Source organism: Mastomys coucha, unplaced genomic scaffold (assembly GCF_008632895.1).
Source record: "Mastomys coucha isolate ucsf_1 unplaced genomic scaffold, UCSF_Mcou_1 pScaffold18, whole genome shotgun sequence".
In the NCBI taxonomy this organism is placed as follows: domain Eukaryota; kingdom Metazoa; phylum Chordata; class Mammalia; order Rodentia; family Muridae; genus Mastomys; species Mastomys coucha.
Genome location: NW_022196900.1, coordinates 66,327,232 through 66,346,699, shown reverse-complemented (window position 1 = coordinate 66,346,699; position 19,468 = coordinate 66,327,232). Strand labels below are relative to the sequence as shown.

General features: G+C 49.7%; 1 protein-coding gene across 8 annotated transcripts in view; it reads right to left on the bottom strand.

Annotated features, from left to right (window-relative positions):
• Nucleotides 1–19,468, bottom strand: part of Ssbp3 (single stranded DNA binding protein 3) — a 140,561-nt gene that overhangs the window by 11,341 nt on the left and 109,752 nt on the right. For 4 of the 8 annotated variants that reach the window (XM_031378054.1, XM_031378055.1, XM_031378056.1 and 1 more), the window contains exons 6-11: nt 10,572–10,652; nt 9,612–9,671; nt 6,870–6,936; nt 6,692–6,768; nt 1,118–1,182; nt 492–540 (exon numbers count right to left, since the gene is read on the bottom strand). In XM_031378054.1, the coding sequence (XP_031233914.1) occupies nt 492–540; nt 1,118–1,182; nt 6,692–6,768; nt 6,870–6,936; nt 9,612–9,671; nt 10,572–10,652 (399 nt within the window). The remainder of the gene's footprint in view (nt 1–491; nt 541–1,117; nt 1,183–6,691; nt 6,769–6,869; nt 6,937–9,611; nt 9,672–10,571; nt 10,653–19,468) is intronic. The other 4 variants (XM_031378057.1, XM_031378059.1, XM_031378060.1 and 1 more) reach the window with 1 other exon arrangement.

Sequence of the window (19,468 nt, the reverse complement as noted above, 5' to 3'; positions counted from 1 at the left end):
CACTCTTATTTAAGATAGGCTTGGGGACCCAGTGAGTTAGTAACCTGGTCAGTTTCCAGAAGAAGAGGCCTGAGACGTAAGTCAAGCCACATGCAGTGGTCATGGGGATTGGTCTCCTTTCTTCCAGTCTTTAGTGGAGCCTGAGAGTAGGGCCCCTTGAGGCCTCCCAGTTAGGAGGTGGAAGAGAGCAACACCCACACCCCTTCTTCTGTCTGCACCAAGCCTGTCAATCATTTCCCTCAATGCTAGAAATCAGAACCAGGATGCACTTGGAGCCCCAGCGCTCAGCGGGCACCTGTTAGCTCAGGGCAGGACCACCTTGTGGGGACCCCAGCACATTGCCCATAGGCTCAACCTACACGGCCTTCACAGAGGCAGCAGGTGGATCCTGCTGTACTTCTCCCTCCTGACACTTCCTCCTGGCAACAGGGTTACCTAATACCTAGAACCTCTTTCCTGGGAAATGGCACCCTCCAGACCTGTATACTCACTGAGTTAGCACTGTTGGGATTGGGCCAGGGTCTGCCAGCTCCTGGGCCCCTAAGAGAAGGAGAGATGGCGACAATGAAAGTGGGGCTACAAACTCTATGGAGTGGAGCCAGCGGGGGCAGGAGCAGGCTGCCATCAGTAAGGAAGTCCTAGATGCCATCTGTCTCTGGGGTAGCAATGGGTAGTTCCACGGAGGGAGACTTAGGCACTCTTTCAAATTACATGAAAAAACTTGTAAAGTATGTATTTATAAAATTATATATGAAAGTATTTCTGCTTTTCCCTAGGCCACCGATTCTTATAAGCACTAAATATCAGGGCTCATTTACATATGGATTAAATCTTGAATCAGCAATTGAAGCTGTGAAAGCATAAGGAAGTCACTCTACCTCTCTGGGCCTCATCACAGGCAGGGAATAACCACCCCTTGTGGGAGTAGCCTGACGACCATGAGGTGGCCAACACTGTGCCTAGCACACAACATGGTGTAAGGCAGAGCTCTCACCCTAAGGATGAGGAAACTGAGGTCCAGAGAGGAACCAGTGAGTGTTAAGAGTTTTCTGGGGTTCCAACAGTGGGTGGGGAGGCCACAGGCTCTGAGGCACTGGCCAGGGCCTATTTGCCTTACATGTTAATCCCAGGCATGGCGGGGCCGAGGGAGTTGGGTGGTGGTCTCATGCCGCTGCCGTAATTCTGCAACGATAACCAAGGGTCAGTCTATGAGGAGGAGAAGGGGAACCGGGAGGGAGACAAACACAGAATATAAGTGAGAGGGTTAGTCTGTGACGACAACCTGATGAGAAAAAAATCACACATTCTTTCAGCACAGACAGGACCACGATGACAACAAGCCAGCACAGAGGGACAGTTACAACAGTCAATGCGTTTGCAGGGGCTTCACGATGATTCTCCCTAAACCATGTCTGCCGTCAGCCCCTTCCCACAGGCCTCAATGGTTAGACAGGTGGACTCTGCTACCAGGACCAATTCTGACTGGTGATCGGGTCACATTAGATTGAGGGAGAAGACGACAGAAGGAAGCAGCCTACCATACATCTGACCTGAGAGTGCTCAACAGCCTCCCCTATAGTCACATGCTCATTCCTCCCCCACTGCTGGACTCTGAGTAAATATGGCAGGACAGTGTCTCTGTGGCCACGCTCCCAACTCTACAACCCAGGGTGCTCAGTGACTGACAGTAACCGTGTGGGAAGGTGGGAAGGGAACAAAATGCACCAACTGTTAAGCTTGGGCACTGCCCCTGTGGGCATCTGAAAGCAGCAGGCTGGCGTGAGGCAATGAGACCTCTAAGTGTGAGCCATCTCCTGCTGTGCACACAGTGATCTTTTACTTCACCTGTTCTGTCCCTGTAACAACCCTCTGAAGAGAGTCCCACTTTACAAAAGGAGAATCTGTACGTCTAAGAGGGAACAGCTAGCCAAAATCAGCTAAGGAATGGCAGGCCAGAGTCTCACTCATATGACCCGGATCTTTCCTAAAACCTCTGGCAGGAAGACGGTAAAAACCAGGGACAGTGTTGGGTCAGACAAACAGAGGTAACACTGGGCTGAAAACAGGTAATGTCACAAAGAATTGTCTCCCAAACATCACTACTGAGAGGGGGCCTCTATTCTGGAACCTCACTACCGAGAGACCCCTATTCTGGTGGGTCAGCCATGGAGGCCTTGAGTCTACAAGACTGCCTAGACAGCATGCAGGCAGTGACAGGCAGCCGGCTGGCAAGGAGTGAGGTCTACAAGGAGGACTAGCTGTAGCCACCTCACACAGTGCATCACTCCTCAGGCCTGTGCTGATTAGACAACCAGGATGGTAAGCAGAGGCCATAGACAACTGACCTCAGCTTGGCCACCTGCTGTTGACTCCAGTTCTCACTATGGAGGATGAGCTGTGTTACATTTTATGTGTACATGGATGTTTAACACTCAAAGCAACTTCCTTAGAGATTATAAAATGAGGCACAGAAGGAACAGAATAGTTAGGTACTAAGCTGGGACAAGGGCCTGGTGCCAGGTTTTGCCTGCAGGGCCACAACCCTGTTTAGTCTATAAAACAGGGAAAAAGAGCCCATTTGCCTTCAGCCTTCCAGGACCCATATTGACTGTAAAGTGTTGGTTCTGAGGTCCCTGTAGTAAGGGGTTCATGGTGACTTGGTGACAGCAGCAGGTGCAGGACCTGATTCTGCCTCTCACAGCAAGCCACTTCATTATGGTCCATGAGAACTGGTCCATAAGAAAGGTCTTAGAGATGCCCTTCTCCCTTGAGGAGGCCAGCGTCACACTCCAGAGCTAAAGGAGTCAGGATGGGCTACAGCACAAAGTGTTGGTGAAAAGAGGGCCAGCTACATAGACTCGCAGCACGCTGCCTGGAGGGAGACACAGACAGAGGATTCTAACTCTATCCCACTGGCTAACAAGGTGGTATTCTGCACAGAGCCATAGCAAGTCTCCCTCGTACAGAGGCAAAGCCAGAAGGGCCACTCCACACACCTCTCACAGATGACAACCTGGAGGCCCAGAAAGGCCAGACATGTGCCCAAAGCCACTTAGCAGGTTTTGGGACCAAGTTTTTCAATCAGAAGCAGTAGCTTTCCCCATGGGGCTGGAAGATCAGTACCCAGGTTCTGGATCTGCTGGAGGTGACTGGGTACTGAAAAGGAGTTGCTCCCCGCCCCCACACCCTTCAGCACTGTTCTGTAGAAACACGGAAGACATGAGCATAGGTCCCTTCCTTACTCCTGGAGAACAGAGGTGCTGGCTCCACAGCTGTGTTGGACTAGGGGGACACTGACTGGTGTCTACAAGAAAGTGGACTCTTCTTCATGCTTCCTGTTACCTGCCCTGTTCTAGCTTTATCTTCAAACAGAGCCATCTGTTACTACACTCACCTGTAGAGGAACCTGAAGGTATAATGTAGTCTTCCGGGCAGTAGGAAGCCTCACAGGACCTGCCCCTGCCTCACTCCCTCACTTAGCCTGGGGTGCTCTGCATAGGATAAGTGGTCCTTCTGGAGCTCTGAGCTTGTACTAGCCTTAGGTTTTTGGGGCCCCAGGGGATTCAGTTTCCCCAGATAGCACAGGACTGTCCCTGGAGAATCAAGAATATTCTCTACCTGAACTTGTGAAAACATAGACCACCCAAGATGGTGGTGTGATTCCAGCCTAGCCAGAACTGCTGAGGCTGGAGTCCTGGGTGGTTGGTGCCACTTTTCTCCAAGGGTCTTCAATGCGCTGTTACCCAATGTGACCAAGATTTAGTTTTGTCTGAATTCCCTCTGCAGAATGTGGACAACAGGGCCCCTTAGGGCCCCATGCAGACTGCCATCTTTCCCACCGCACACTAAAACCATTGCAGGCCCTAGAGGAAAAGGACGGGGGATAACTGACTGTTTACACCTTTGGACTGAAACAGAATACAGGGTCAAAAAACTAGAGTGCCAGTCTACCTATAAAATAGCTTTCAGACCACTCTGTAGCTGTTTTCCAACCCCTTCCAGAAAGTTCTAGAAGGATCAGTGGTCAAATACATTCTGATACCTCACCAAGAAATCATACAAGTGACGTCCTACCTCTGTCTAGTCTCACAGTATAACACGACTCATACGGTGGTGCTCAATTCTGCTTCCTGAGAGGCTGGCTCCCTCTAACAGCCTCAGCCAGAAAACAGAGTGTACATCATGCAGAAAGGGAACACAGTGTCCACAGCCACTTTGGTGGCCTGCCTCACAAGGTGTCACCTCTTGGCAACCCATATTGCAAATAGGAATAAGAGTTGAGTCAGAAGAGACCAGTATCTCACAGTACCAAGATCAAGGTCACTCCCTGCTGCCCGTTACTGTGCCTGGGCAGTAGCCCCAGCTGTCAGGTAATAAGAAAAGTACCTGGAGAACAGAAGTCCGCCCTCTCCTATGTGAAGCTTTCAAAGGTCATCATAGGCTCACGTGTGTGAATGCTTGGATCCTAGTTAGTGGAACCGTTTGGGAGGATGAGGAGGTGTGGCCTTGTTGGAGTAGGTACACCTTGTTGAGGATATGTGTCACACCAGGCCCATTCTCTCTCTGTCTGCCACCTGCAGATGAGACTCGAGCTCTCAACTACTACTCCAGTGCCAGCTTTGCCTGCTTGCCACCAAACGCACCACCATGATAACCATGAACTAAAGCCTCTGAAAGTGTAAGCAAGCCCCCAGCTAAGTACCTTTTTTTGTAAGTTGCCTTGCCATGATGTTTCCTCATGGCAATAGAACAGTAATTAAGACAGGGTCCAAATCTTCTCTGTGATATCCTAGATGGTCCTAAATCCCACTCACTGACTGTGCTGGACCAGTTCTAAATCAGCCAAGCCCCAGGCCTTTCTGCCTCAGGGATAAGTTGGTATGGGGATTCCAGGCTGCTCAAAAGAGGTTTAATTTCAGGGTTTAATATTGCACCTTACCTAACATGTTCCAGGGAATATGGTCAAAGCACCTTAAGACCCTTCTCATTGCTATGGCAAGGAAAGAGGCCAGAAGATCTCAGGCTTTGGGACCGTGCCTCTTCATAAGTGCTGGATTGATATGGTGAGAAATGCTTAAACTTCTGGGGCATTCTGTGCTCACGCTGATAATGTCATTTCCAACTGCTGGAGTCTCACTCTAGTTCTGTAAGGTTTTTGTTGTTTTAAGATAGGTTCTCATGTAGCCCAGGATGACCTCAAACTCACCGTGGAGTTGAGAATGACCTTGACCTCTGATTCTCCTCAAGTGCTGGGGTTACAGCCAGGCCCTGCTCATGCCAAGTATTTTACCTACCTACCGAGTATACAATTCCAGCCCCTGTAAGTCTTTTTTTATTTTTTATTTTATTGTTTGTGACACTGGGCATGGAACCAAGGGACATGCATGCCAGGCAACAGCTCTGCCTTTACCCTCACTCAACCTTACTATGAAGCCTAATAAACTGCTAATGACTTTGTCAGGAAAAGAAAATACACTTAATCAAACCTAAACAGCTGAAGTCCTGAATATTGGTTTGGAGTTGTGTTTTGTTTTGTTTCCCTAGTTAACCTGGAACTTGCTCTGTAGTCAGACAGAGTCTTACTATGTAGTACTGGCTGGCTCAGAACTCACAGGAGCGCCAGCTGACTCCGCCTCTCCTGAGTGCTGGGATTAAAGATGTGTGCCACCACAGCCAAGGACCAGGGATGACACCGAGCACTGAGTATTTCAGCACCTTATGGTGTGGATACTGTGTTTATTAATCTTAGAGATGTGGCTGCTGAGTCTCTCAGAGTCCCCACCGGGAAAGTAAGATCTTACCCAACATCACTGAGATCCCTGAAAAGCCAAAACCTCTGTTGATTCCTCAGAGACTCACTTCTGACTCTCGAGAGAATGCTATGCTTTGAAATGCTGCCCTCTGCCCTGCCCAAGGACAGTTCCGTGGTCAGCTTGAGGAAGACTAAAAGGCCTCAAAGCACGATTGCTGCAGCCTTCCTTCCTTGTAGGACTTAGGACAGGGCTGCCCTAAGATCTCCAACACCACAGAAAAGGCTGCAGGTTGGTCGGCTGTGGGATTCTGGGAATGACTGGATGGTTTCCAGGTCTATAGGTTTCCCTACAAAGTGAGCACATGGGGCAGGAGGGAACTGGAGCCAAGGAGGGGCAGAAGAACCTCAATCACCTACAGCTAAGAGAGGGAGGGACAACACACAGCCTCCACAGATCAGAGCCTGGGGGCAGTGACAACAGCTGCGGGCTAACTGGGAGCTGAGGAGCGTGGCTGGCCACATTTCCCAGAAACGTGGATAGAGACTCTCACTTGGTCGGTGGTAAAAGTGCCTGGGGTCCCCAGAAGTCACAGGGACTCCTTATCACCTCTCTCTCACTTGACTCAACCACAACCCAGTCATGAGGTGGTCCTGGATCCCCCTTAAGGTTGCTCCACTCTGGGAGGGAAGTGGTTTTGGATTCCAGAAGATCCCACATCACAGCTTGTGACATTCACCCTGGAGGGATCTGCTACCCAGACGGCTCCCTGGGGTTTTATTCCTACTCAGCATCCTGCAGACCTGGAGGGGAGCCAGGGACTTGAATGAGTTCTTCTTTCAACTGAGCCAGAAATGTGGAGACTGACAGACTATGGAAAAAGGAGAGAAGGCGGGTGCACACAGATGGCAGGGAAACAGATGGACAGATGGACAGCTTACCTGTGGGCCAGGACCCATGGGCCCCATGCCTCGGGGAGGGTTCATTCTCTGCATTGATCCTCCCATGTTGGGGTGACCTGTGTGAGAAAATGGGTGAGCTGTGCGCTGTTAGGAGTAGAGGAAAAAAGAAGGCCCCAGTGCTGCAGGCCACACCACCCTGCCTGCCCCCCTCCCTTACCTTGTTGTCGTGTGGGATCCATGGAATTGGGCAGCAATGGCTGTGTCCCAGGAACTCCTCCTGGAGGCTGAAAGACAGATGAGACACAGCCTGAGTCACTACTTACAGAGATAGGGTGGTGTTGGGGTAGGGTGGGGAGGAAGATGCATCTGCCTGTCTCACTCTGCTCCCCCAATCTGGCCATATGGGGCTAACTCATGACCTCTCTGAGACCATCGTTGAAAGCTGGGTCGGGTCCCCCAGCTCTGGGAAGCAGGGCAGACAGTTCCTATAAGCATTAGTCGAAGCTGTAGCATCAGGTGGGGGTGCAGTGGGCAGCTGGGCTCTCCTTGTGAACTTGTACCTGCATCCGGAGCAAGGCATGCTCTGGGTTCACTGCTCACCCCCACCCAAAGGGCAGCACATGAATCCAGGGGCTGGGGTTTAAGTCCAGCCCTACCTTTCTTTTACTTCAATGATGTAACTCATTTTAAGTATATTTCTAAGCAATAAGAACTTAGAGCAGCCACTGGTTAAAAACTATCACCACAGGGAGACCTTTAAAAGGGCCCTGGAGATTCAGGTGGGGTTAACTGGGGTCCAGAGCTCCAAGAGCTGGAGCCTGAGTCAGCAGAGCCTCTGAGCTTCCACCCGAGAGGTGCCGACACAGCTACGGGCAGAGGAATGGGGTGATTAAGGGCAGCCTGCTTGCTCTTCTAGCAGTGGGTGCCAGTGTGACACCATCAGAATCAGACAGGGCACTGTAAGAACAGACTAAAAGTAACTGACTTCAGGTGAAGTCATTCCAGCTGTAATTTGAAAAACAAGAGAACAGCAGAGGCTGGGCCGAGTGTCCTGTGGGACCTTTAGACCAAAGAGAAGCTACTGACTTCAGGAAGAAAAGTTTTGGTGACAGAGGATCACCTCCTGATTGAGGTGCCAATGCAGTGGAGGCCAGGGGCCCACGACAGGGTCCCTAGACCTGAGTGCTACTCCAGGCCACCTAGGCTCTTCCGCCTCTGGCTGGCAGTGAGTGGCAAGCAGGTTCAACAGGAGGTGAGAGCCGAAGGGACAGATCCTCCCTGCTTCAGAAGAGGAAGATGAGGGTAGGGCAAGCAGGCTTTATGAGAGCCAGCTTCTGGCTATGTTGCATCTCAGGTTCACAAAGTGGTAGTGGCACCTGCGGTTTCTAACTGCACGGGGAGCTGATGAGGCTGGGTCCCTGTGCCCTGAATTTACTCACCCTTACCTTTCTCCTTTTCTCCTCAAGTTCCTGAACTACAAGTCACCTGGCTGGTCTGTGTCTGCCCATCTGCGCCGGTGGTTTTTAATAGAGATAGGGGATTTTGAGGCCTTCTAGATCCCCAATATAGGTACACCCCCACCTATCCTGTTATATAGCTATAACAATGGCTGTTTTTCACACAACATTTCTGGGGTTTTAGCTGGCAGTCTAGGTTAAAGGATCTGGAATTACTCTCGTTAGCTGGGTGTCTGAAATGGGGACAGGGTGGTCCAGGCTTTTCTGTAGAGGAAGAAGACTGTGAGCGATGGCCAAGGACCACAGGTCTGACACTAGAAGGCTGATGCCTTCATACATGAGAAGGAAACACAGCCTTGGAGGTGGGGGCCATAATCTTGCTCTGTGTGGCCCACGGGGGACAGGGATGCCCCTGGAGGTAAGCCTGCTCTTCTACAGCTCTGGCCTTCCTCCTTTTTCTCACCTGTGACGTAGCCAAAAAGTCCTTGTTGCTCAAAAACCTGGGTTTCAAAACTCCCTTTGTCTACATTTGCCCCCTTTGTGTTGGGAGAAAACAGGAAATGAAGGACTTTGGGAGAGGAGAACAGCAAAGTGGAAATGTGGTCACACTCAGAGGGTTGGTCCTCTACGGTCCGTGTCTGATCACTCAGGCCTTTGTGCACTGTGTCAGAGTCACAATGGAAGTGACCAAACTTCTAGGTCCCAATGTGCTGGCAATGACTGCTGCCGGAGTTTTTTGGTTAAGATATTGGAAGAATTCTAGCTAAAATATTTTGGCACTGAGAGAAATCTCCCTGATGCCTACATCAGGTTGTGTCTGTCTGTCCATCCTCAGCGCAGACACCTGGTCTTCTTTAGCACTCTATCCTGATGGGGTGGACCAGAGAAGACCAGATGAGGTCCCATTTCTCCAGCCTACCTCTAACTGCCAACTCTGATGGCCCAGAAAAAGGAACATGACCCTGGGCTGAAATGCCCTCTTCGTAAGCAGGATACTTTTCTAATTATATGAACAAATCCTTCCTTGTTCCAGGAAAGGCAGACTGAACACCTCACAAATGCCCTACTCCCTCTGCAGCCAGGCTCCTGATCTAAGCATTTCTACAGGACATTTCTCCCCCAATAGCAGAATTCTATTTACCAGCCTTGGCAATTCTGAAAAGCTTCCAGAAAAAAACCCAACACATTGTCAGTTGACTTCATTAAGGAGGAAGACCCTCTTCCAAGAAGGGCCTGTAAGGGAGGGTTAGGGTCATTCCTACTTTCTCTACAAGAGCAGGGTCCCTGCAATCCCGCCAGCTGCTGCTAATCTGAATACAGGCTGTTATGAGGCTCCCTGTGAAAAGCAAGGTATATGCTAGACCATGGGCTCAGAGTAGACACATGGGCAAGTTCCCCCACCTCTGCCCACTAGCCTTGCACCTTGCTTTTGACTTGAGTCCAGGTCTACCTAGGCCTAAGGGTGGCTGACAGGGAAGAGAAAACAAGGAAAGATACTGTACCTGGTTTCCCATTCTGATCGGGGGCCTGGGGCCGCCTGCATATCGCGGTGACATAAAAGGCTGTAATTATAGGGAATCAGTTCAATGACAGATGAACTACTGTATAGTGACAAACAAAATGCTTTGCACTGTGCAAAGTCCAGTTTATGACAACTAGTGATCTTCTAAGCTCTCTCTAGTCCGGTAGCCTCCTCTTCCTTCCAGGCAAAACTTCCCTTGGGCAGAGGAACAAAAGATCCACACATCTTGTCTCCCAACCTGCACTGGCTCGCAGGAATCTACTGTGGGTGGAGGGGCAGCAGCTGGGACTTCACACAGAACGCAGAATAGCTAAATCAATGCAGGGCAAAGGAGGCCACCTCTGCTCTCCACAAGGGCAAAGAAAACAAGCAAAAGGAGCGAGACATCTTCAGGTTTGCAGACAGAGCAGGACACACGCACACAAGCACACACACAAGCACACACAGAGAAACCATCAACAGGGAGGAATGGGAAGGAAGCAAGGACTTATGGGAAAATATGATGAACAAAAAAAAAAAAAAAAAACAACGGTAAGGGATAGCGGGCTCCCTAACTTAATGCAGGGAATGGGCAAGAAAGCTTTCTCAGCAGCAAGAGTGCACAAAGGAAAGGCCAGGGGTGCAGCCTTGGTTACAAACAAATGGTTAACCAAACTCAAAACCAAACAAAAGGGAGAGAGGAAAAACCAAAAACATAAAGGCCACTGGCAAGGTCACAGAAAGATTTTGTTTCTTTTCTCTTGGTTTCAAATCCAAACTGGGTGGGATGTCCAGGAAATGAAGACTGTATTTAGAAGAGTAGTTTTAATTAAACTTGTCAATTAAGACTGGAAGGCAATGCTGGAGCACATTTTGATTTTTGTTTTTCCTCTGCGGCTCTCTCCTTCCTCCTGCCCCGGCGCCCCCCGGCCAGCGGGCCGGCGAGCCACAGTGCGTTTACCTGACTGTGGGGTCCCATCATGCTGCTGGGATTGTGAGGTGGAGGCTGTGCGTGCGGCGAGGGCTGTGACCCCGGAGGACCCTGTGAGGCCAGACAGTAGAGGCAGGTTATAGATCACAGCACATGGAGAAGCGCAGAAGAAGCTTAAAAGAACAAAAATTAAACCAAAACGCAGAGTGGCGGCGGGCGTGCGGGTGGTGGGCTGTGGCTGGCAGGAGGTGGCGGAGCGCTGCTTGGGTCCTGGTTCAATGGCGAACAACGGCGGGCAGGCAGGAAGGAGGGAGGCTGACCAGTACATTCACAAACGATTTGGAAAACGTAAAAATAAAACGAAGCACCTTCATCAAAGCACACAGGAGCAAGGGCCAGACACAGGCTACTACCAAACAGTTTGCCATGTTAAATACACTGGTTGACTCAGACAGGGCCCCTAGACCCAGACACAATGCCTGCAAGTATCACTTCAGAGGGACAAGAGGAATCAAGTGAAGCCCCTGCCCTCAGGGAGCTCACAGGCTCGGAGACAGAGAACAGGTGGTTTGGGACAGCAGTCATTAAGGTCCTGCTGGTGGAAGCAGGACAGAGGAAATGAGGGACAAACACAGACGGAAGCAGGGGTGGTGCTAGGTTCTAAGCCAATGGAGTACACAGACAGTCACCAAGGCCAGTGTGAGCAGTGCCAGGGCTCCACGGCTCATGAATTCACCTACAGTTCAAAATAGCTCTGTCTGCGCTGCCTCTTCTTTCAACCTTTATAGAGGAGGAAACCCGGTCTCAAGAGATGAAGAGAGCAGGCCACAAGCACACAAGCCCTAAGTGGCAGAGTCAGGCTGAGAGTCAAGTGGCACAGGCGTGAGGACAGTCACTGCTTGGTGATTCAGTGGTTAGAGGGTCCACTTTCCACACCAGATGACGGTGAGCTGCCTGCAATTCCAAGCTGACCCAAAGCTCTGGGCCATGCTTACCTTGACTGCCCACCAAACACAGGAAATGAATTCACTATCTACAGATAGTGTAGGTTGTATCCTGTCACTGGGTGGTAAGATCAATGTAATAAATGCAAACAAAACAACAAAAACAAAAATAAAAACAGAATCAGAGAGCCTTATATCTGAAGAGCATCTCTTCAGAACTTCCAGAGTGCAGGAGAAAGTACACGAGTGTGTGTGCGGGCCTTTGCACACAAACACGCACATATGCAGATTAGGAGAAGTCATAAAAGTTTACTACAGTGGCTCCCAGCAGTTTGTCTTTGAGGCCCCTTTTGGCCTAACAGGCCACCAAGACCTAGACTCAGGATAGAGGTATGTGTCATAAACTGCAATGCACCCTTCTTCTCCACTGGAGCTAGCTATCCCTTAGTATAGGAAAACTCCAGACACTTATAAAAGGTAAGGAAAGCAAGTTAGCTACGGCCACTGGTTCCAGCCATTCTTAGTCTCCTTTCTCAAAGCTCATGCGAACTTGGAGCCAGGGGCTGGGGAGAAGGTAGGTCTGGGGGTTAGGTAGAGACAACAAAGAGGTGGGCAAAACAAGAAGCAAAGGCTGTCCAGCATCTGGGGGCACCACCAGGGATAGCCCCGGAGCTTCTTGGCTAAGTGAGGGGCTGTTCACTTCCGGAAAGCCTGAAGGAGCAGATGTTCCCCTACCTGCCACGCTACTAATTTCAACAAGTGTGTGTCTTCCTAGCGGCTGCCAGCAACGGCATGGTTTGTTACCATGAGCAATTTTCTTAATTAACAGACATTAATTAGCCATTTAGCAATTTTGCAAGCATTTGTTTAGCGGCTTTCCTAAACATGAATACCACTGTGATAATGGCACTGATTAGAGGGTCCCCTAATTAACAGTACAGGGAAGGAAAATTGAAATCACATAAATTAAAAAGGGAGGGGAAGTTAATGAAGGCGGGACATATTTGCACCTGCAAGTCTTTTATACCACAAAACTTGGGTGTAATGTAAACAAAACAAGATAATTTGAAGCCAACCCCCAAAAAGAAAATGAAAAAGAAAGGAGGAAGGGAGCTCAAGGGGTAAGGTCCAGCTGCCAAGAGGGGGCAAAGGCTTGTCTGCTGGTCCCCAGGCTCCTGGCAACAGGGAGCAAGCACCTCCTCCTCCACACTCCTGTCTCCCTCCCTGGTCACACAAATGGATCTGCAAAGCAAGCAGACTGTTTCGGGCAAGCCCCGCACACACCTGTGTGCCCCACCAGGCAGGAGCGGTCCCTGGTGGCTACTAGGAAATAGAGAAAAACACTTGAAACAACCCCACATTTGGGCCTCAAGTGATGGCTGATTCAAGGTTCAGTGACCAAGCCCAGGTCTGAAAGTCTGGCTGGCAAAAGCAGGCTAGGTCCTTACAAGAGGCACCCTGGGGTGCAGAAGGCATAGCTGTTCTGAACAAGTGGAGACAGCAAGTTTGTCACCCAGACAGATGCACCATTAAATAAGGCTGTAGGTGTGAACTTGAGGGCACATGGGGACAGAGAGGGAATCAGAAGCTCTCTGTCTCCATGTGAAGGTGTCAGAGCATCCCACCTCAGGCCCTGACAGAGACAGCCCAGAGAGGAAACCCCATGGCAACCTCAATTCAGATGACAAAAAAAGCCATCTCCCTCAGGGGAAATGCTACCCCTCTGTCAGTCTCAGACAGCCTTTCTGAGAGCCTACTGCATGGGTCAGAAGCAAAAAGTTTTCTTTTCACATTGCCCCTAGTTCATTCATGTTCTCAGTACCTGTACCTTCTGTCCTCAGCTTGGAGGATTCTTTACTATGCTGTGTGGGTCTGGGCTGTGACCTTCAGACTGTCTGAAGCATCCACAGAAGGAACCTGAATAGCTTGCCACATAGGCCCCAAGCAAGTGGCCTTACCGACCCTTCTAGCCAGCATTTTGACAGAGAGCTGCTGTTTGGTTTCCATAAAGGGAACCTGAGGCCTTCCCAATCCTTCTGTGTGGACACACTCCTACATAGGAAGTTTGACAAAACACACAAAGCCTTTGCTGGAGGTTTCTGACTTTTTTGGGAGATGGGAGAAGAAGGGTACCCCAAAGATCAAGTTCCCAGGCAGGACAAGTTCCCCATGGGCTGTCTTAGAGTTCAGCTGCTGGAAGGTTTCTGAAGAACTTACAGTGTGTCTAGATGCCTAGCTGGTGAAGGCCCATCTCATTAACCTGGGGGCTTTCTGCCGCAAGATCTGCACAACACTGGGGTAGATCAGGATGGCTGAGTACAGCGCCAGTATTCATTTGTTTATACAGACCAGACGGCCCTACACTGACAGACTGCCATCTCTTTCCCCAATGTCCTTCGTTTCCAGGGAGGAAGAATCAGGATGGGGATGGGACTTGTCTATGACTACCAGAAACTAGCTGTTTGCTGAGCTAAGTTTTCCAACTCTGTCAGGGCTCTCTGCAACACATTATGTCTCCAACGCCATCTATTTTTAAAGAAACAGGGCTCGGGGAAAAAATGGTTTCAAATTCTAGTTAACTCTGTCACTAGCTGCTCCTAGCCTCTCACGGATGAGCAAAACCAATCCTGGAAACCCAGGGGAGAGAGGGCCTTTTGCCTGCACTTGATCATATGCTCTGCAATGTAAGTACCACCAGTCATACTGTCTTACAGGTAAGAAACAAAGCTCAAAAGGAGAATATACTCACTAGCTCTGTGGTTACTAAGTGGGGAGCAGAGATCTGGAGAAGCTTAGCACCCACAAGCCAGTGAACCTGTGTCCAGAAGACCGCCAAGTCCGTTTGGGAAAAGAAGAACCCAATGACAGAAAAGGCTGAGCAGGCAAACCCACCTAGGGCTCTAGGAGTGACACCTAGCTCCCCCTTGCTTCCCAGAGTGGCTACAGGATATAGGTCTGCTCTCTGAGCCCCCAGAAGCTGCATTGAGAACTACAGTCCTGCAGTAGATCAGACTTATTTCTACCACCTTCATTGCCCATGTCAGGTGACGGCATACCCGAGGGGAAGGGGGGCCAAATGTACAAGGGCAATTCCTGCTCCTGAATCTTAAAAAAGGTGGAAAATACACCTATGGCCTATGCGGCCTTCACACCGCCCCAACCCTGTTAATGGACTTTCCCTTCCCTCACAGCTGGCTCCAGATCACTGCCTTCAGACAGCGAAGCCCCAGACTTCCTTTTCATTCTTTCTTCTGTAATTTCAGCATTGAATAGTGTTATATCCAGCAGGTTGTGAGAGCCACTTAGGCAAGGCCTGTGAGGCTCTGTTATGGGTGTGATCAAGGCAAGTGTTTGGCCATTTCACAGAACCCACAGTCTGGATGCTGATGGTTTAGTGCAAAAGCCTTGATGGGGCATCAGCATGGCAGGAAGCAGCACTCCTGTGGCTCAAAGATCGGAGGTCTGTGCAGAAACGCATTTCACAACTGCCAGTAGGAGCCCCTCCCGCCACACTCTGGTTATGCCCTGTACTGAAGCTCTTGAGAGACATACTAGTGCATGATGGAAATCCTTGAAGTATATGTGCTGAGCCTCAGGCCTCTCTAAGAAAAATGGAACCATCTATACAGACACTGCAGTAGCATGGCCAAGCTCACAACAGGCCTCTTAGGCGTCTTGCAGGGAAATTAGCAGTTTGGCTTGCTGGTTCTGGCCTGGGTCAGGGTGTCCTGTTATGAATATCCACAGACTGAAGAAAGTTATATAGCATCCTGTAAGCCTCCACTAATATCCTGCTTGTCAGGTAGTAGTGTATGCAGAACTCTGGGATAGCAACTATTACTGTCTTCCCCATTAGGACATCCAAGGCTGCACCAGTGCAATGAGGCTTGGGCATGTGACCACACAGTTACACCAAGGGACCTCACGAAGCTTTGGGTGGTACCCCTAATGCTTTGGGGCTTGAGGAACTATAATGGCATGTAAGCTGGTACTAGACTAAAGACAAATAAGCATATAATACTTTTTAAAGGAGAAGTAGAGATAAATTATGTGCTCCTTTCTTAAATGTCCCCTACACCCACCACCCCATGGAAGAAGCAGGCATAAGCTTAAGCTTAAGGCTATGGAACCAGGGTTAGAGTCGCACCCGTGGCCTATGGCCTTGGTTTGGCTGCTAGGTTCCTTGCTCTTACCTGGTCCCTAGGGCTCAGACAATGCTTTGGAATGACAGTGTATGTCATTATCATCTAAGGAAAATCTGATTTTTGTCCCCAGAGAAGGTCAATGGAAAGGGGACTTGAAGATGTAATTTCAAGAGGTAAAGTAAGAGCCATGACATCTGCACCCCTTCCCTGACTGTGGACACTGAGCTCGATTAGACTAGAGTATGAAGGCCTTGCTGGACATGTTGCTATAAATGAGGCAGTATAAAATTATGACGATAATATAGCAAAAGCACTTCACAGACAATCCACTTTGTTCTTTGGACATAACTTGTGGGCAGAAAAGGCTGTACCCTACTCTGTACAGAGGACCAAGGTGTGCCCATGACTATAGATACCCTGCATCTGGGATGGGGAAGTCACCAGTTAAGGGACCATCAGGGAGGATGCTTTTTCTGTGAGCTAAGTAAAGCCAGTGTCCCAGCCTTCTTCCTGGTCCATCTCTTCGTGATGTCAGGATAGCACCGGGCAAAAGAAGTGATAACTTACAGTAAGTGTGAGTCCATATGGGCCTGGTCGGAAGCACAGGGACACCCAAGGAAAGATTTCTCAGCGTGTGTGTGGCACATTTGCCCAATGAATCAGTACATGATAGTTTTGCTGTTTTGCTTGTTTATTTTGTGAGACAGAGCTTCTCTGTGTAGCCTTGCCTATCCTGGATCTGTAGACCTGGCTGGCCTCAAACTCAGATCTGCTTGCCTCTGCCTCCTGAGAACTGGGATTAAAGGGGTTCAGGGAAGGAAATCTGTGCTTACTGCTTTTAGGCAGAGAAAGGGGCCAGACATGCCCCAGCCATGATGGTGCATGCTCAGACTCAGCCCTCTGCTGTACTATGCATCTTTCAGGTGGAGGCTGAGGTGAACAGCAGCACAAGACCCCAAAGGTACAGCTACGAGGTCAGACTACAGTTACACTCAGGGAAAAATCAGACCTGCCAGCACTTTATAAGGTTTTCCTGGGACATAGCTACACACATCTGTACTCTATGCACAGCTACCTTTGTGCAGCAATGGGAGAGCTGAGGAGTTGCAGGGCCTCGGACAATTGCTAGTCTGCCAATCATAGGAATGGTTGACAGATCCCAGGATAAGATGATAGCTTTCAAGGTTGATGAGGAAAAACTGGGGCCTTTATTAATTTGCAAGGAAAAATACAATACTATGCACACTTTCTGATTTTAAACTGAGACCTTCCCTAAAAGACAAAGGCAATAAAAGCCAACTATTTGCAAAGGAGAAAATGGATTCAAGCTTGGTGGCACATGCACTAGGGAAGTAAAGGCTGGAGGACCTAGAGTTCAAAGACAGCCTTAGCTACACAGTGACTTTGAAATGGAAGAGGGCATGACAAACTAGTGGCATTAAGGCATTAGCAGAAATCCACGATTTATCCCATGGGAAATAGCCAGAGTGAACGCAAGTCGGAGGCAGACAAACATGCTCTCTCATTCCTGGTCACATCACCTTTCATCAGCCTGATTTGCTTGTCTTTTGGTCCTGAATAAACTGCAGTTCACTACCACAGCATAAAAGATCAGGGGCTGGTAAGATGGTTCTCTGGGTAAAGATACGTGGTTGCCAAGCTCGCTGACCTAGGCTTGATCCTTGGACCACATGGTGGAAGAACTGACTCAGAAGCTGACCTGACCTGGACGAGTGCACCCTCCGCCCCCAATCCTCTGTTGATCTTCATTACTTCAGCCCTGCTACAGTGCTGGGTTTCTCTTGTCTGGGATATGAGCATTTGCAATCTTTCAGCAGGTTCAGACTGCTTGGCCCCTCTTCTAAGGACTGAGGTTCATGGAGAAGTCTCTGGGTTCATCATGGGTTGGGATGGGGCAAAGAGGAGAGGTGATTTGGGGAGCCACTGATACCTTGGGATCTCCCTGCTGGACACTGGATATCTATTATCTGTGTAACTGGCCACCTTTTTGTAGGGACAAAGGAAAAATATCCAGTATTTAGACTAATAAGCAAAACCCACAGCTTGCTAAGGCCAGTGCATTTGACTGGTACCAGTCACTGTGCCAAATGTCACAAACAAGTAGCACCCTGCCTTTCCCTTAGGAGTTGAAGCCTGGTGGGAGACTGAAGTGCAACGATGACTATAGCAGCTTCAGAGACAGAAGCTAAATGCAGGCGGTATTTAGGCTGCAGTGATTAGGATGGAATCATAGGGGCAGGGCCTTGAGGGTGTAAATGTGCTCTGGACGAAGAAAGGTAGACACAGTCTGGGCACAGAGAACGGAGTCTAGGTAGCCCCAGTTCAGGAAAAGACATGCTTACAGAAAAAAAGGGACCTGGGCCTAGGACGGAAGAATTTTAAGCTGTGGGAGCTACTGTAAGGAAGTCACCATTAGATTGGTTTGTCTGAGGATCACACGTCCACTCCTTCCCAAGACATCCACTCCTTCCCAAGACGTGTTTCTCAAGTCAGAAATCAGGGCTTGTGGCCCTGGGGAACACCCTTCCCCAGGGGAGGGGCTAACAGCTGTCCAGGGTGCTAATTCCTATCTCTTGCCCTGGGGATGGAGGGAAGCCATTATCTTCTCACTGTGAGCAGGCTCTGTGACCTTGCTGGGATCTGCCACAGCACTGGCCAGGTCAAGGTTCCCATACACAGTGTCATCCTCGAGGGCTTCTAACAGGGTCCTGCTGGCAGCTGTTCTCTCTCACTTCTACATTGCAAAGTAACATGTTTTGGGAATGTATGGGCGTTAGAGATGGACCCTGACAGTAAACTACATCGTTCCTCAGGACACAAGGAGGTTATTCCTGCTTTGCCAGAGCAATCTACTTCCCACCCCCTAAAAACTGTCGTTTGCTCTGAAATTGGACAGTGTTACTGATGCAGCTGGCTCCTGCCAGCCTCCACCCCGCCTGCCAGCACTCTGCTCTGCTGTTAATCACAACAGCACAGGGAAGGTGAGGTGCATGTTAAAGAGGCATGGCCTCATCTATCCAGAAAATCCTGCTCTGCTTGAAGACCTCCAGACACTTGTGCACACAGCTCTTCCAACCTCACCCTGCCCAGCTCAACAGACAATCCGTAACTGTTCACAGCTAACCAGGAATCAGGTAACCTGGTCCTGAAAGCCACAAATCCAAAATGCCCAAAATTCAGTCTCCAACACCCACCAAACAGCAGACTCCAGAAGAGATGAGGAAGCTGCTGGTTTCATTGCTCCATCAGTGTGTTTTTCAAGCCTCTCCACCCCTGGCATGCCGGGGTGACCTGGGACTCTATTCTCTTCTCAGTTAAGGTGAACCAACAGGCTTGGGCCTGGAAAATGCACAACTCTGGAAACATCCAGGTGTGAAATGTCTGGTCAACTGCCTGGTGGGCCACAGACATGATCGCTGGAGAACTCTGGCAGAAGGAGTGACTCTGGGGTAATGAAAGAAGCCAGGGTTATGGCAGGAGCCTGGCCTGTGCCTGTGAAGATCTTAACATGCCTGTAAGACAACTCCAAGTCTGTGGTGCCAAGAGTAAAGTACTCAGGTCTGTGCCAGGAGCCAGCTATCGCCGTTAGGCAGCTGCTAATATGTGAAGCTGTCACTCAAGATCCTGTCCACCTCCTTGAGTTCTCTAGGAACACCCGGTCTTTTCCTTATTACTCACTCAAGAATCCCACTTGATACAAGGCTCTTCAATGGGGGCAGAACAGCCAAGCCTGGGATGTGGTTTCCTCTTGTGCCTCCCATGACCACTCCCTCTAATGTTACTGGGGACCAGGACTTAGAAAATAAGGCCACTTTCC